At 39.4% G+C, this 17714-nt stretch overlaps 4 protein-coding genes across 5 annotated transcripts; 2 read left to right on the forward strand and 2 right to left on the reverse strand.

Annotated features, from left to right (window-relative positions):
* Nucleotides 1-23: 23 nt before the first annotated feature.
* LOC126368601 (polycomb protein Asx) lies at nucleotides 24-7487 on the reverse strand. The gene is made up of 7 exons (XM_050012671.1): nucleotides 5225-7487; nucleotides 5072-5140; nucleotides 4868-4941; nucleotides 4273-4700; nucleotides 3700-3919; nucleotides 3199-3306; nucleotides 24-2618 (listed from the first exon to the last, which is right to left on the reverse strand). Exons 1-7 carry the CDS (start codon nucleotides 7224-7226, stop codon nucleotides 2472-2474), a joined length of 3048 nt encoding a protein of 1015 aa, XP_049868628.1. The 5' UTR covers nucleotides 7227-7487; the 3' UTR covers nucleotides 24-2471.
* Nucleotides 7488-7775: 288 nt separating this feature from the next.
* Nucleotides 7776-13756, forward strand: LOC126368614 (uncharacterized). Of its 2 annotated transcripts, none has more exons than XM_050012677.1 (7): nucleotides 7776-7956; nucleotides 8060-9190; nucleotides 9277-9338; nucleotides 10614-10673; nucleotides 10786-11019; nucleotides 11140-12558; nucleotides 12748-13756. In XM_050012677.1, the coding sequence occupies exons 1-6, from the start codon at nucleotides 7943-7945 to the stop codon at nucleotides 12549-12551; spliced, it is 2913 nt and encodes a 970-aa protein (XP_049868634.1). In that variant the 5' UTR covers nucleotides 7776-7942; the 3' UTR covers nucleotides 12552-12558; nucleotides 12748-13756. The 2 variants fall into 2 exon arrangements, with proteins under 2 accessions (XP_049868634.1, XP_049868640.1); XM_050012683.1 differs by having other exon boundaries at nucleotides 7777-7956; nucleotides 11140-11343.
* Nucleotides 13757-14123: 367 nt separating this feature from the next.
* Nucleotides 14124-17710, forward strand: LOC126367695 (tubulin polyglutamylase complex subunit 2). Its single transcript, XM_050011387.1, has 5 exons — nucleotides 14124-14347; nucleotides 16543-16702; nucleotides 16779-16965; nucleotides 17040-17213; nucleotides 17548-17710. The coding sequence occupies exons 1-5, from the start codon at nucleotides 14272-14274 to the stop codon at nucleotides 17707-17709; spliced, it is 759 nt and encodes a 252-aa protein (XP_049867344.1). The 5' UTR covers nucleotides 14124-14271; the 3' UTR covers nucleotide 17710.
* LOC126380452 (tRNA-dihydrouridine(47) synthase [NAD(P)(+)]-like) lies at nucleotides 14342-16404 on the reverse strand. The gene has a single exon (XM_050030271.1). The coding sequence runs from the start codon at nucleotides 16278-16280 to the stop codon at nucleotides 14421-14423; it is 1860 nt and encodes a 619-aa protein (XP_049886228.1). The 5' UTR covers nucleotides 16281-16404; the 3' UTR covers nucleotides 14342-14420.
* Nucleotides 17711-17714: the final 4 nt, after the last annotated feature.

Genomic DNA, 17714 nt, shown 5'->3' on the forward strand with positions numbered 1-17714 from the left:
ATGTTTTAAAGATAAAAACTACATTAAGTTTAGAACATAATTTTTATTAGAGGAAAATGTTCACGTGTCTAAAATAACTAATTACCAATAAATAACAAAAATGCTAAATTATTGCAATAACAAAGTCCAATGTTAAAAATTCTTGTAAAAGCAAATTCGCAGTCTGTAGTCGTTGGTGTGTCAGGTCATACATACAATTTTGATATAAATTTTAATTTAATTATTGCGTCAGTGATTGAATTATGAAGATCTTAACTATTAAAGAATTATATAATAACTTGTTTTAAATAATAGCAAATATTTAAACACGTATAAAAATCTTACATAGAACCACTTTTAAAATAATAGCTTTATGCGTAAGTACAGGGAATATTATACTTGTGTTAAACTATGATGCAAAGGGTCTTACTTTGTCGACGACTCCTTCACAAATACGTTTTATAACATGTGTAATCAAGTTTAAATTGAACTATTACTAACTAGGATACCATTTTACATTTACTTACTGTCGGAAGTTGTGTTCTGTGGTAGTTCTAACTGTTATTTATATTCTTGTACCTATATTTATACATTTGTGATGAGCAACGCTTGTTTAAACAATCTATATCTACGAATACATATATCTTCTAGCGTCTGTAATATTATTTGATCATATTTATAAGGCATTGCTATGTGAGGCATTGTCTGGAGCGATATATACTTCTTCAACTTGGCTTGTCATTGCGGCATTGAGAAAATCAAGACGTGTGAAAATAAACATCCGATATAAAAGTATTTAATAAAGCACAAGGACCTTCATAGTCGATAGGCGCCATACAGTCGACATTGAACCTTAGTTCAAATGTTAAAATGCTGTGACTTTATAACAATTTCAAGGTCATTAGAAAAAAGTATTCAACTTTCGTTGCCGGCTGTACCAATTCAGTTTATCGTTAAGATGGGTTTACAATTAACGAACATAGAACCAAAACATTCTTTACTTGTATTCTTGCTACGGAAGAATGATCTGGTTCTGACTCTCATTTATAGAATGAGCATTCGCTTGTTTGGTCTAAATCCACCTTAGAATGCCAAACCAATGAAGTATATACTGGGCTACACCTATCTATCTAAATTCAGGTTATTTGTTGATAATCAGTTGTCTTAACATTGTTATTAAAGCCAATAACTATAAATATGAGCTAAGAAGGATTCTATGGAATCAAGGGGCCTAAAAAGAAGAGATCAGGAAGTAAATTATAATAAAATTCGATACAACGCTAAACGAGGCTTCGTTACTCGAACGCCATTCAATTGTAAAATATCCTTACAAAAATATTATAGACAACTATGAATATTGCGTGGTTACAGTTTCATACTAATTTATATGCAATGTGGAAAACTTGAAACCCTTTTTTGTAGAAAATAACACCCAACGTACATCCGATGTTTCATCCATCAGCCTTCTCGTGTCAATAAATATTTGTACAAATGTAACCTTAAATCGAAAAAATATATAAATAGATGGGAAATAAGACGGTGCGCAAGCACTATTCGACGCGCAACGTCGGTCAACTCTCAACACTAGTCTGTTTACCCTAAAACTAGCTAAGGCGCTTACAGTACTCTCAAATTAAAACGTAAGAGAATAAAACAAATTGTGATGATATCTTAAATATAAAAATAATGGCAAAAATGAAATCAATGTCTTATAACTCACTAAGCATCCATGTACTTAACAACAACTAAGATACTTCCGAAAGAAACTTTAACAAACACTAAAGTTACATGTTTATGCTTAATAAATAAGTTACGACGCTTATGACTTACATTATAAATTAAGCTGAGCTGGATGCCGACTCAGTACACTACATAAAACTTGATAATCAATGGCAACTTGTGCAGCGATATATAAATAATTTCCTGTAATCAAAGGGAGAATCCTGAATATTCGCAATAGATAATTATTTACCATAAAGCCTTATTCCCTAATCGGGATTATCTGACCAGTATCTAATAGTGAATCTATAACGTTCAACAATGCTATTTTAAACATTATTTAAAGGCAGCAAGCCATGTTATTGCTCATTGTTTTTATACCATATGTTTTCTGTTATCAATTACGATGTCCTGTGTAAATATATTGTTGCACTGGCATCTATACATTATATCTAATTAGGTAAATATACTCGTAGTTATATACATCACTATTATTAAGAGATACGATTCTGTCTTAGAGACGGGAATGGCTTTACACTACATTACGGGAACACTGTCCAATGTCCGATACATTCTGATAGCACCACCATTCCAAACCACATTGTCCTTCTTTCACATCCGTAATCTTAAGCTAAAGCTATTATACCTGCCAGGAAAAGGCCCGGTCACACTTGGGTATAAACAAAGTTTAGGAGGAGAAACCTTGTGTGGCCTATTGTGGCCCGTGTGTCCTAGCCGTACGGGGCGAGAGGCCAGCGGATTGAGGTGTAGGGTCAGCGTATGAGACAGGTGAGGCACAGCTCGGCCGAGCCGATGCAGTCATCGTGACAGAAGGCACCGCATTTCTTGCACAGGATCATGGCCCGTAAGTTGCACACGCATGAGTCCTCCGCACCTACGCTTCGACATCTCGCCACACTCTAAACATAAGTAAAGAAAATTCCAATTAATACGAATGACCTAGCCCATTTATTTGTTAACACATGGGCTAAAATGTTATATAGGTTTAGCACCATAAAGGCCCCGATTCCTGCAGACACCTCCTAATTTTACTTTAAGTTATACCTGTCATTTTCTTATCCGCCGAAAAGGAAAGGGACGGATGATTGACATCTCTTAAATTTTAGGAAAATGAGTAAATGAATGAATAACCCGGGCGAATGAATTAGCACCAAAGTGAAACTAAATATTTCGAATATGACAAACACTGATGATGTAATATTTCCTTCATATCTTTCAAAGAAAAAATCTAGGTCCTGTAGCATTTTTGTGAAATAAAATAGAAATTGTTTATTATATAAGGACGGCGCACACAAGAATAACACAACGTCATTTATTATTTACAACATATTATAATATATATATATATATAATTACCACACGAATAGACGGAGGATATAGCGACATGGACAAAACAAAATGGAACATAGACTCATTATCATATAAAATTTAGTATTCGAAAGATTTCAACTGTAAAACACAGGAAAATAAAATACTTACAACATTAGTATTGGGATTAGCCGGTGGGGCACTAGAGGCCCGCGGCGCGACGTTGGGTGTTCTTTGGACGAGGATGTACTGGCCTACGTTGTTGGGTCGGTTCTCCGCCTGGAAACACAAAAATATTTGTTTTATTTTTCTGCACTTTTAGTATTCATCCTAGGCACGTTGTAAAATGTCTAACATAACATCAGAAATGAAAATGTAAAAAGTCTTATATAAATTGCACACACGGAAAAAACAAATTTATAAACAAAGAGATATAGAAGAGTAGAATAGGCGGCCTTACTGTTAATACGTAAGGTAGCCCTCTAGTCCTAGTTTTCGATCTTATTTTATGTTATGTTAGTGGGCTCTGTTTTCTCCATTTAGACTCTAAGATGGCCCATTATAGTAGTTTTCGATCTATACATATGTATAAATTTTTATCAAAATTTGGTTTAGGCAAGAATCGGTTGTTACTTTCGAATAACTACTTCGATGTGTATTACGGTCAGGTACCTCAGTGTGCGGCATGGCGGGCAGCGGGCGCACGAGCACGGGCGGCGGCGGCGGCGGCGGGCGCGGCGCTCGCGCGGGCCTCGTGAGCAGCGCGGGCGGCGGCCGCAGCTGCGCGCGCAGCGCGTCGCGGTTGGGGCTGTTCTGGATGACGGCTTGGCAGATCTGGTAGCTGCGCTCCAGGTTCACCGCGCCCGGCGGCACCTTGTTCGAGCTGCGACTTCTAAAAAATAACAGTTGAGAATGAGCCGCGTGGCACACTATGGCCCAATTTTAGGCGTCACTCTCTCTACTATATAGCAAGACAAACATCTATCGCAAGATGAATAAAGTAGCTTCTTCGAGCTTTCTATGCAATTGTGTTCATTTTATAAGCTAGACAGACAACACTTCAGTAACATACTGAATATTATGACTGCTAGGAGTGCTATCACGCCTGCAGTGTCGGGAGACCTTTATGTAAATACTAATGGGTATATAAAAAGGTACTATTTAGAGGTCATTGCTATTTAATACTCATTCTGCCCAATGCATATGCATAAATATATATATATATATATATATATAATACTTTACCTGCTAGATTCCTTTCCAGATTTAGATTTTTTCCCAGAATGTCTGACACCTTGAGCTATTGATGTGGAGTTGACGGGAGGGTTGGTGACAGTAGTGCTGGACACCAGACTCGTCGCCGGCTCTTCCTGCTTCATCGACACCTCCTTCATTGACTGTGAACTCTCTGAAGAGTTTGACGACTCCATATTAAAATTAGCATCCCTGTCCTCTTTATACATACAATTTTCATCATTTATATTAGAATCTTCCATGCTGTTCTTGGAGTCTTCATTCACATATTTGTTGTTATCTGTAGTTGTAACATTTGGAAATGTATGCAATGTGATTACATTCTCATTCTGGGCCCAATCATTTTCGTTCTTCCATAGTACAGCAGAGTTTTTGGGTTTTGCTGGATCTTGCATGTTGTCATCAGGATAGGAAACCATCTGTACACAAATAATTATTTATTACTATAGTCATAAAATCATCAAGGTAAGGTGAGGTGTCAGTCGGTATTATTTGGATTGAATGTACCCTAATTGGGAATAGTCTTGACCGTATATTATATTAAAGTTGTATAAAAATAAAGAAATAAAGAAGAAAATGTTCTTACAGATGTATTGGTAACCTCCATCATGGGAATTGATGAGTTTTGTGTCATTGGCATCGTAACAACAGCAGTCACATCTGGAAATAAATAATTCAAATTCAATTATTGATTGATGGCTTTTGTGTGATCAAGGCAACAAATGTCAAATGTATGTGAGTAGGTAAGATATCATTAATTTTTAGAATACCCTCACTTTTCGATACATACTTGTTTCACTCATATATGATGACAGTTCCATTAAATTTGGATGTGATGTATATTTGACATCATCACTTTCTGTAAAATAAAACAAATAATATTTAAAAATGGTTAAAACTATTAACAAAAATATTCAATAAAGCCAATAAGTGCGAAACTTACGAGAAGTAAGTATGGTTAGTCCACTTGTCTCCATGATAAATGACTCTGCATCCTTAAAATGTTCATCATAGAAATTCTGAACATTATCCGTAGATCTAATTTTGTCATCACATTTTTCAATGTCATCCTCAGTTTTTAGACTGCAATTTTCGGTTGGTTGAGGAACTTGGCAATCAATTTCGTCCATAATTTCCACATTTTGATATGCCATCATCTTTTCTACATCTGAAGGTCTATCCTGTGGAGAATCTAGGCTGGAATCTCTTTTAATACTTTCTTGAAATACCTCTGGTACAAAGTCATTTTGGTGTTCATGTATAGGAGAATGTTTGATGTCTTCTTTTACCTCTTGTACAGTTTCTACTTCTGGGTGACTTATCAGTGCATTCCCATAAGTTGCAGGCTCTGCATTCATATTAGTGTCAGTCACTGTGGTATTGTGTACAGTTGTTTCTATTTTTAAACTGGACATGCTGGACACACTTCTTTCATCAAACTCATAAACAGAAGCAGTTGCTTTACTGTCTTCACTGTTCGTATCTCCATGCTCCTGTTCTGAGTAAATGTGCAGTTCATCACTATGAGAAATATGTTCATTATTGTAACTTGTTTCAATATCTGAAGCATTGTTGCTGCCAGGTCCATCTGTGTTATGTGCTATAAATGGTTCATTATCTAACTCAAAATCTTCTTCAAACTTAATTCTCTTAGCTGTTCCATAATACTCATTACCACTCAATCGCTTTGAAGTTTCAGGGACAAGTCTATCAATGTCTGCCTTCTCTTCTTCAAAGTCTTTCAAAGTTGCAGACTCCTCAATAGTAACCACAGTAATATCTAATTCTTCCTTTAACTCATTGCCAGACTCGGCATCAGGAAGTAGTAAAGGATCTACAGGTGTTGTTGACACTGAATCATCTTGTCTGAGCACAGAAGATGAATCACTAAAATCTCCTTGACAGTCAACATAACCCTTGACATGTTTGAGAGGGAGCAGGTCTGGGACAGGTACTGAAGATTTTATACTAACAGTTACTGGTTCATCCAGAACTTCGTCCACTTTAGCAGATGACCTGGTGACTGCACCAACTGAACGCATTCTTTTAGTACTTGAAGATTTACTCTTTTTAATCTTTGGAACAGTGCTGCTGCTGGTTATAGAAGCTGTGGGTCTTAATTTAATTGTAGTTTTCAATGATGGTCTCTCTGAATTTAGGTTAATAGAAGACTTTTCTTTTCTAAACTTCTCACCCCAAAATGGTTCAAAGTGTTTTAATTTCCATGGGTCAATTTTACTCTTTTCTTTTTCAGCTTCAGTCTTCATTTTCTGCTGATTTTCTGGAGTAAACTCACCTCCAGAGAGGCAGTCCTGCCATTCCAAACAGGCACGGGAAAAAAATTCATTGTTAAGACTAGATGAGCTTAATCGCCCCGAAGGACTGGGGCGGTCCACAGTAGGAAGGAGTTGTCCCAGTTTGTACTGGTATAAAGGAGGGAGAAGAGAAAATGTGTGCTTGTTCAAAAGTTGTCTAATATTTGTGTTCACTAAAATAGAATCTGGAGTTTCTAAATCGATGCACCCTTCTCTAGTTTGTTGAAGTTGGGCTGCTGTGGATAACTTTTTGCCACTTCGTTTTCTAGGCTTTATACTAAAACCTGGTATGCTAGCTAGAACTTCTCGCATTGTAGATAGCTTGTTGGAGTTAGTGCTGGGTTCTGAGTATGATGACGCAGCCATCCATTCTCTATTTTCAGGCGGAGGAGGAGGTGGCAATGGCTTCACTATTATTCTGGGTAAGGGTCTCGAGTGGTTAGAACTCTTTTTCCGCCTTTTTGACTGTTTCCTGGAGGAGTGTTTGCTGGTTTTCTCGCCATCTTCAGGGATACGAATCACAGAGAAATGCTCATTGTTGTTACACGCTATGTATTTATTCTCCGATGAATTGTCGGAGTATTCCATGTCGTTCTGTTCAGTATTAACGGGCGACACCTCCAGTTCCATTGTTACATTACCGTGTTATCCGACTACTTCCTTAATACCAACGAATTCTCGAAACCAACATTGATGAACTTGCCGATAGCAATCACAATTTCAACCCATTGTATGTAACTTCATAGTATAGAATTTGTGAAATTTCTTTAAATTAATGATACACGTGTATCAATCATCACGTACAGGACGGGATATAATCAAAATTATTGAATTTTTATGCGAAATTGCTTTTGTAAAGAGCAAAAATAATATGTCACAACAACGCAGAAAATGGACTCCAATTTTTTTTAATAATAGTGTTGTTCACATCTATAGAAAAACCGGTGTTACCGAATTTTTTTATTGGATGGCAATTCACCTCCCGACCCTTAACAATTTTTTTACGATTAAATAATATACATAAATAAAATTTTTCAACCAACTAACTCATTATACGAAAAAATACAAAAAACACACTATTGTGTAAATTATTCATAGAGAAAAAATCGGTTCCTTTATATATTGCTTTATTGGTCTATAACTCTATTAGTCTTTGGTTGAACTATGGTAGTACCTTTGTTCTCTCTGCTTGCTTTAGTTCGTTTCCTTCCGCCATTTTGTTTTTGGGCTCACACGCCGACTGAAATACGTCTCGCTTGTAAAAAGTGCTATCGCAAATTAAATTATTGTGTGCAATTGTTAGTGCTTCATAAAGATTGTAGTTCTGTAAATCGCACTCGTGAATAATGGGTAGAGGAAGGTAAGTTATAGATAATGCGTGATAGATAATGCTACATTGTCGTAGGTGTAAATTGTTAAACCAAGCCTGTGTTAATTTCGTGTTATTTAATTATGATTAACAGAGACCGCAGTCGTGATAGGCGTCGTAGTCGGAGCAGGAGTAGGAGTCGAAGTCGTAGTCGAAGTCCCCGTTATGGTCTCGGATCCGGCGGCGGAGGCGGTGGTGGCGGTGGTTACGGCGGCGGCGGCGGTGGACGCAGAAATAATCCCGGTGCAAATCTTCGTAAGCCAAAGTGGGACCTTAGCAGACTCAAGCCTTTCAAAAAAGATTTCTATGTTCCACATCCTGATGTTGAAAGTAGATCTGAATCGGAGGTTGAAGCCTGGAGAAGTGATAATAATATAACGCTAAAAGGACGTAATATACCAAAACCAACGCTAACCTTCGACGAGGCAGGTTTCCCTGATTATGTTATGGATGAAATTGATAAAATGGGGTTTGCGAAGCCCACTCCTATTCAAGCTCAAGGTTGGCCAATAGCTCTCGGTGGACATGATATGGTTGGAATAGCCTCTACTGGCTCTGGTAAAACTCTTTCATATATTTTACCTGCCATTGTCCATATTAACAACCAGCCTAAATCCAGTAGAGGAGATGGGCCTATTGCATTGGTGCTAGCTCCGACCAGAGAATTGGCTCAACAGATTCAAGAGGTTTGTGATAAATTTGCGAACACATCTAAGATTCATAATACTTGTCTATTTGGTGGAGCTCCTAAAGGACCCCAGGCTCGGGATCTGGATGCCGGTGTAGAGATAGTCATAGCGACACCTGGAAGATTGCTAGACTTCCTAGAGAGTGGAAGAACTAATCTGAAGAGATGCACTTACTTAGTGCTTGATGAAGCTGACAGAATGTTGGACATGGGATTTGAACCACAGATTAGAAAAATTATTGAACAAATCAGACCAGACAGACAAACCCTTATGTGGTCTGCTACTTGGCCAAGAGAAGTTCAAAGTCTTGCTTCAGAATTTTTGAAAGATTATCTTCAAATTAATGTTGGTTCCCTCCAGTTAGCAGCTAACCATAACATTTTACAAATTATTGATGTTTGTATGGAATATGAAAAGGAAACAAAGTTAAGCACACTTTTGAAGGAAATTATGGCTGAAAAAGAAAACAAGACAATAATTTTCATTGAAACCAAACGCCGTGTTGATGATATTACCCGAAAAATGAAGAGAGATGGGCAAGTATAATATAATAACAATTATGTATTGTGTGGATTAATTCTAATAGCAGAAATTTACTATAACAAGCCTTGCTTCTTTGCAGATGGCCTGCAGTGTGTATTCATGGAGACAAATCTCAGAATGAACGTGATTGGGTGTTGCAAGGTATGGCCTAGATAGGAAGAGTATATATTTTGGATTGATTTTATTTTGTATTATCAAAATTTAAAGTATTATGATCCTAAACTTATTTGCTTCACAATTTATAAGATGTCATAAACGCAACAGCAATTCCACAAAAAGTTAAATGTAATAAAGAGTCGAGAAGCGGTAACGGACTGGAGACGCGAGCGCGTCGGGTGAGGGGTGTGGCCCGCGCGGGGCTTCATGAACCCACAGTGACCAGTGTCTGAAACCTGTCTGCATGTGCAGGCCGTGGAGAGCTGCGGCCGGGCGGCGGAGGCGGCGGCATGCGCGCGATCGTCGCCGCTAAGCACCACGCGGCGGCGCCGCGCCTGCGGCCGCGTCCGTACCGCGCCGCCTCTAGTTGTCGGGGCTAAGCCCTATGAGTCTGACTAGCCGCGGCTTGTCTGAGCCGCTTCTCTGTGTGGGCGCGGCGAGGTTCGCCCCCTCGCCGTCAGCGCGCACCGCCGCCGTGTCGGGCCGCGGGCGTACGCGCTGCTGCGTACGCCGCACGCGGCCCTAGCGCGCGCCGGAGCCAGACCGCGCCCCTCGGCCTCCGCACTCCGCTCTCGGCCTCGCTTCTCTCGTGCTGGAGAGGAGCCTCCTCTTGCTCTTGATTATATTTTCATATATGCATTATTCGTCATGATTATACTGGTGGAATCATGATTATTAGTAAGTCACGTGCAAGATTACACAGCTTTGCTTTTCATCTCTCATTACACCTCAGGGCTGAATATTTTTGAATTTTGAACTTAAATATTCTTATGTATTTACATGTGTTTGTGCGTGTGTATATATTTACTAATAATTACTTCTTAATAATTTTAATCATCTATATTTTATTAGAAATTTCTTAGAAGTGTAAATTACAATATGTCAAAAGCCAGTGTGAGGTATGATGGGAGGTGGTAATGTAATGTGATATAAGGTCATTAAATTACTTATTTTACTCATTAGAGATTTACAGAATTTCAGAACCATTAAAGCAATGTCATGGGGTTTTTAGGTTTTGATTAATTAAATGGAACACATTGGAAGTATACTAGTATGATGGAATTGGCTGAATTATATATATGTATTTCATGTTTCAATGTATGTAATTTATTTATGTCCTGATATTGATTACTCTTATATTGGTATTTGTCAAATTTTAGTAAAGAAAATCGATACACTCGTTTGTCACAACAACCTGCGAAATATTCGTGTTAGGTGTTAAATAGGGTTGTGAATGTAATTCATGCTTTTAAATTACAGATTTTCGATCTGGAAAAGCTCCTATTCTTGTAGCTACAGACGTTGCTGCTAGAGGTTTAGGTAAGTTTATTTATTAAAAAGAATATTTCTCCCAGTATCCAATACTTCAGATTATATTCACTTTCATCATAAAAATTCTAAGTTTTAGGTAATATACTTTTATTTCTTTCAGATGTGGATGATGTCAAGTTTGTCATAAATTTTGACTATCCCAGCAATTCGGAGGATTACGTACATCGGATTGGAAGAACTGGAAGAACAAACAAAACTGGAACAGCCTACACGTTCTTCACTCCCGCCAATGCCGCAAAAGCTGGCGATCTCGTTGCCGTCTTGAAAGAAGCCAAACAAGTTGTCAACCCCAAGTTGCAGGAACTGGCAGAACGAGGTGGTGGCGGTGGCAGGCGTAAGTAGTTTTCTTTTTTGAAAGAGTCAAGAAACCACTTTACAAACATTCGTTATAAAACTGATTAAACTGTTCATTGTTGTTGTTTTATGTTTATGTATGTTTATGTAAATTGTTCAGGTCATCGTGGTCGCGGTGGAAGGTATCGTCGTGGTCGGCGGTCCAGGTCGCGGTCCCGCTCGCGTCGCCGCCGCAGCCGCACGCGCTCTCGCTCGCGCTCCAGAGATCGCCGCCGGCGCCGCCGCAGCTCCACGCGCTCGTCGAGGAGCAAGTCATCCAGATCGTCGAGAAGTCGTTCCCATTCGCGTAGCCGATCTCGTTCAGGCAAGTGCAGCCCGCAGAGGACCGCTACGGATTCCGGGCAATCTGCCCCCCAGGGCTTGTTGCCCACGCCGAAGCCGCTTCTACCCACCCCCATCGGCCCGCAACTACCCTCTGGAAATTCAGACAAATTGAACGGCAAAGGTCCCTCCACTCCACCTCATAGAAACGACTTACATTCCAACAAAAATGAAATTACAAATAATGCAATGAATTTCACTCAGCAAAAGCCTCCCGATCCGATCCCGCCTTTGATGGCTCTAAATCCACAAATGAATATGTGCGTCCCTCCCCCTATGAATGGGCAACCCTTCGTGATGTCACCGTTTTTTCCCGCCGATCAGTACGGCATGATGGTGCCGGCGTTCCCCCCCGGGGCGATGATGTCCGGCGGCGGCTGGGCGCGCGGCCCCGTGGCGCCGCCCCCGCCGCCGCCGCCGCCGCCCCCCGCCGACGTGGCGCACAATAACGGGCCTCACAGCTTTGCTCGGGGCTCGGGAGAGGGTGGCCTCGAGTCAGATTCCAGGAAGAGAGCGCCGCGCTCCGGCGGGCTCGGCGGTACGGCCTCCGCTGGCCTCGGCTCCGGGGGCCTCGGCAGCGGTCTCGGCTATGACGGAGGTCTCGGGTCTGGCAGGGGCCTCGGCTCCGAAGGTGGCCTCGGCTCCGGCGGCGGCCTCGGCTCCGACGGAGGCCTCGGCTCCGACGGAGGCCTCGGCTCTGGCGGAAGCCGTGGCTTCGATGGCGGATCGCGCTCGAAAGGTCGAGACCGACGTCGTCGCGGAAGAGGACGGAATTATGACGACGACCCCGACGAGGGCACGGGTGGCCTCGGGTCCGCTGGACTCGGTGGCTCCGGCCCCGACGGTGGCTTGGCTGCCGCCCCTGGCTACGGTTTCCCCTCTGGCGGTCTCGGAGTGCCCCATGGGGGCCCCGTGCCGCGCATGCTCCCCCAGAATACAGGAGAAGTCGTGCAAGGGCCTAATATTACGGCTTTTGGTTCGTATGGGCCCAAAAACAAAAGAGGCAATGAGCAAGGAAATGAAACTTTTGGAGGTCCTGGATACCCAAATGGGCTACAGTGTAACGGCATGCCGAACATGGGTTTTGGCAGGCCTTTTGGACCCGGTATGGTACAGGATCAAAGCAATGCGCTGGCAAATGGCTCCATGGGGTACCAAGCTGACCGCCAGAGGAATCGCCAACGACGGTGAACTTGAGGTTTGTGGTATTCAAACCAATGAAAATTCACCCTTCTTATTAACATCCTAAGGTGCCACTCATACGCATTTTATTTACACGTGGTATTTTAAGAAAAATATCGCCTATATATAATACACAAAGCTGGAATTTTCATTTTGTGATTTAGAATGCATTTACATTAGTGTGAACATATTTGTTTCCTTACAGAAAACGGGTACAATGGGGACTCGCGGCGACGCAGGAGGCGATAAGAAGTTGGCGGTATGACCGCAACCCTCGGAACCAGAGTCGAGTGTGCCGCCCGTTGACGACTAGCTAGGTACACTATAGGTACATAAGAATATTAGCGTGTCTATAGATTTCCATTCCATACAAGTATTTACTAGAAAGTTATAATTAAAATTAACGTTCTTTTTCTGACCTACAATTATTAAAATATTTGTACTACTCTTGAGTCACCTATCTAGCTGTATTCAGTATTGTAAATATCATTAAATTAGTAACCCAGCGGTAATTTATCTTGACTTTGTCATTTCGAATATACACTGGTGAAAACATTAATTAATTATTGATAGATAAGTTAAGAATATGTAATGTAATAAGTACATAAGGGATCATGGGGGTGTAATCAGGATTTAAATGTAACAGAAAACAGTGTAAATGAATGTCTCAATTCAGAATAGTGTAAAAGTTGATTCTTTCAAGGTCAATTATTGGTTCGTTTAACTGGCAGGCTTTTCTTTGGCATTCGTGAATACATAAATGTAATTCGCCCAGTAACGACAAGTCCCAAGGTCTTCATATTAAATTAAAATAATGCAGAAAACCTGCCAGAGAAATCGATGAATAATTGACTTTGAGAGAATCACTCATAACATTGATTATTTTAAGTGAAAGCCTGGTTGCGCCTCTAACCACCTAATGGAGAATGTTTTGTATACATGAAGAAATTGATGTCATTCATCTATTATTATGCTTAAAATATAGATTTTAGTGAATGATGGCATTTTGTGATTGAAAGAAGTTTCATTTGCAAGTCTTAAGTACATGTGTGTAATGTATAAATTTTTATATTGGAGCTCTAATTCACCTATATAGTAAACAAGTGTTTCTTACTTTTATAATCAACCCTGTAATGTAGGTAACTTCTGTTTCAATTTCTAGAGCCTGTTTGAACCAAACTGATTATAATTTTGTCATGAACTTTTATATAAAATAAGCTAATAAAAATTACACAAAATTTTGGTTTTTATTTATACTAACTAGCTACTTCCACCTGGTTTTCCACTAGGGTTTCCTAGTTTTCATGGAAATAGTGATCATCGAAATTAGTCCGAGGCCAACATACAGAAGACGGCCTTATAAAACAGCAACTTATGTTAGTACATAAGTGGAGAGGATTGAGGAGCAGGCCTTTGAACACTAGTACACTCTCCAGTGTAGCCACGTTTATACTAATAAGTTTGTTGTTGACAGTATTGTTGCTAAAAACAAAGAATCAGCAGCTAAAGGATAAGGAAAGGAAGGAGGAATTATAAAACTGCATGCTTTAACTTATTTAGTGACAAAGGGGGATTGTTAAAAAACTTTTTTAAAACAGTAACATTATATTAAAACTAGTAAATTGTATCCATGACAACTGTTACATCAATGTTATGCTTGACGTAAAAGTCCAAATAATATTACAATTCTGTAAAATTCCTTTTTGAGATCTCCTAAATTTGAAGTACTATGAGTTTTTGTGTTGATTTAGTTTCAGAAGATTCTTTTTATGAAAATATTACTTTGGGTGTGACCAAACTCTTGGGTTAGTTCTATTTAAAAGTACAATTTCATTTTTGTACAATAATATTACATATTGTTTCTGTTAAATAATGTTATCAATAAGAATTAGCTTTATGCTTTGGAAGAAACTTAAATCCATCGGGTACTGGCCCAAGCAGCATTTCGCTAATTTTTACCCAATCTGCACAGTTTCCTGAAGCCATCAAAGTTTCCAAATCGTCTCTCCCAAAGTATGATGGTGGCCTTTCATTTATTTTCTGTGGTGGTCTTTCCAATAATCCAACTGGAACATATCGGTACAAGAATGATAGCCATTCTAGCAAAAATCTGCGTGTGTTCTCCACTCCTTGGGTGTCAGATCCCCAATGCTCTAGACCATAATTGGTATATTTTTTTAAAATGTCAAATCTCTCATTACTTCTAATATCCCATAATCTCTGTTCTTTTATTTCAGTGAAGATCCATGGTTTAATAAGAGCCCCACGACCAATCATGACGCCTTGTACTGTGGGGGCAGTTTCTCTTCTTTGTACATAGTCTTCGTAACTCATAATATCTCCATTTCCGAATACAGGGCAAGGTGCAGCAGCTTTTGCACATGTTTCAATGTATTCCCAGTCAGCTGATTTTGTGTATCTACCTTCCTTGGACCTGCCATGCAATGTAATCAATGAGGCACCCCACTCTGCTACTTTAGGCATGATTGTATGTGCTATCTTCTTATTCTGATACACTCCTGTTCTCATTTTTACTGTGAATGGTACACTGAGCAATGTTGAAGCACATCTAACTGAGGCTTCTAGTGAGGACAATCTGTGCATCATCCCACTGCCACCTCCTTGTTTGTATATCAAGTCAATAGGACAACCTAAATTTAAATCTATGAAATCTAGCTCAGTATTCTCTTGTAATAATTGTGAAACTTTAGTAATAGTATACACATTATTACCACATATTTGAGCACCAAATATGTCTTCACATTCATGTCTTTTTACTAAAGCCCATTCCTGTTTTAGGCCTTTCAGTAATGATTCACATAATGCCATTTCCCCACAAGTGATGTCTACACCAAATCCTTTGCAAATTCTTCTGAATGGTAAATTGCCCACTGTAGTCAGGGGGCTAAGGTATAGTTTATCTCTCCAGTCAATTGTTTTTCTTTCTCTTGGTAGTAATTTAATTATATCTTCATCTGTTATTGCTCCTATAGGTGAAACCTTTTTAGCAGCTGTACTTTCATTAGATCCATTTGTATCTGTGTCAACAGATTCAGAAACAGCATCATTTTTTGAAACCTCATCATCAGGCTCAGACACTTTACTGTCACTTTTTCCTTTTTTGTTTCTAGTGTCCATGGCTTTTACTAGTTTTTCAGCAAAACTTAAATTATATTTCTTCTTTTGCAGCTGAATTTGAAGTGATGCTTGGAGTGTGTTTTTGGTATCTTCTTTCCATTCTTTGACTTTTTCTTCATTGATAACATTGTAGCCTTCTTCTGTAATATGACTAGAGCCAAATCTGCAAGCAATGCCTCTGGCGCATTTACCACGAAGGCTAAATACATGACAGGTTTCCCCAATATCCTTTGGTTTGGATTTTAAGTAGTCTAATGGATTATGGATATATTTGCAATTATTGTATGTACATGACTGCAATTGGTCCACTGACGTCACGTCTATAATGCTAGGGCAAGGTTTGTTTTGTTTCTCATCCTGATATGTTTTGGGTCTAGCCTTGTTCTGCCCTCTGTTTTTGTTTTTAGGTTTGAACACTTGCGAATTGCCATCTTCATTTTTGACTTTTTTAGTTTCACCACTATCATTTTCAGCTTCAGTGCTATCATTAAGCTTACGTTTTCCAAGTAAATTATTGCTATCATCACAAACATTCTTATCTGGTCTCTTTATAACGAATTCTTCCTTAATAGGACACACACCGGCACTAGCATTGGCCATGTTTATTAGTTAACTTGTTTTGTTAACGTAATTATATCGATAAAATCACAGGACTTCACGATATAATTAAAATTTATTAAAGTAAAATTAATTTACGAGGTTATAATCACTCACGCGGTGTTTTCGCGTTTGACGTTGACGTTTAGATTTGACATGGTTGCATTGCTGCCAACATACATAATATAAAGGTCGCGTTCACGAAATTGTAAACAGCGGTTCATTCGACTTTCATGCATGCCAAATGAAATATATTTGATTTCAGAATCTGATCCGCGAATTTGCAACGTAAATGTTGAAAGAAGATATCCATGTGATAGAGTTGCTATTACGACTTGGGAACAAAGACATTCTGCGGTCTTACCTGAAGATCTCAGGAATTTTTATGCGTCAAGCGATGGATTCCAGCTCTCTTGGTCCTATAAATATTCTGGGGAGTATTACTTTTAGTATGATATTTTTGTTTATTTCATTAAAATATGTATCTAAAGTTCTATTTACATTTACAGCCGATGAAATATTGTCAGTGGGGTCCATTCATGTGAATTCGCTGAATGAGTTGTATCTGTCGCCGGCTTTGAAGGATCTTCTAGATTTCTCTCTAACAAGGCAAAATGGAGGCCCTCGCCCCGTACTAAACACGAAGAGTAAAGTTTTCGAGTTGGATAGTTGTAGAACAATAGGAAAGGTATATTCATAAAATTAACCATACATAGTTATTTTTTTATTTGAGAGTTATTTGATGTCATTTATTCTCCTCAGGTGTGCCTAGTTTACACGGGCGGTGCGTGGTCAGTTTGGCTGGTGACGCGTGAGGGTACATGGGGGTGGCTAGCAGACTCCTTCACGCAGTATTTCCGTATGTCGTTGGTGCACCTCGGTCTGCCCGGGTGGCAAGCCTCCTTCGCCAACCTGCCGCTCATACCTTGGGCAGAGGTCAGTTTTAAGACCAGTTTACCTGTTTTATAGAACCAGGTTTAAACTGTAACTTAAATAGTTCAAATTCAATATAAATTTTAAACTCAAAAATATCTTTATTCAGTAGGGAACATTTTGAATCGGCAATTTTCATATAACGAACGCCTAAAACTACTGCAGCTTCTCATAACCTGTATATAGGGGAAATGAAGCTGCAAGAAAAACCTTGATACAGGGACCTAGACGTTCATTTAAAAAAAAAAACACCGGTGGCCATATCAATACCATGCAAAAACATCCTAAAATCTGGTGGTAGTTACCATGTTTATAAATTTGAATCTGTATGTTACAGCAATTGTTTCTGTTACTGGCGCCACATTTATTGGAGAAAGTGGAACCGGAAGTGAACGTATTATCTATGGGCTCCGACGCAGGCTTCAACCATATTGATCCCAACATCTTCAAGACTTCAGTGCGACACCACAAGAATTCCAATCGTCAGAGTAATCAGTGAACAGT

This window comes from Pectinophora gossypiella, chromosome 1 (assembly GCF_024362695.1).
Source record: "Pectinophora gossypiella chromosome 1, ilPecGoss1.1, whole genome shotgun sequence".
Lineage (NCBI taxonomy): Eukaryota > Metazoa > Arthropoda > Insecta > Lepidoptera > Gelechiidae > Pectinophora > Pectinophora gossypiella.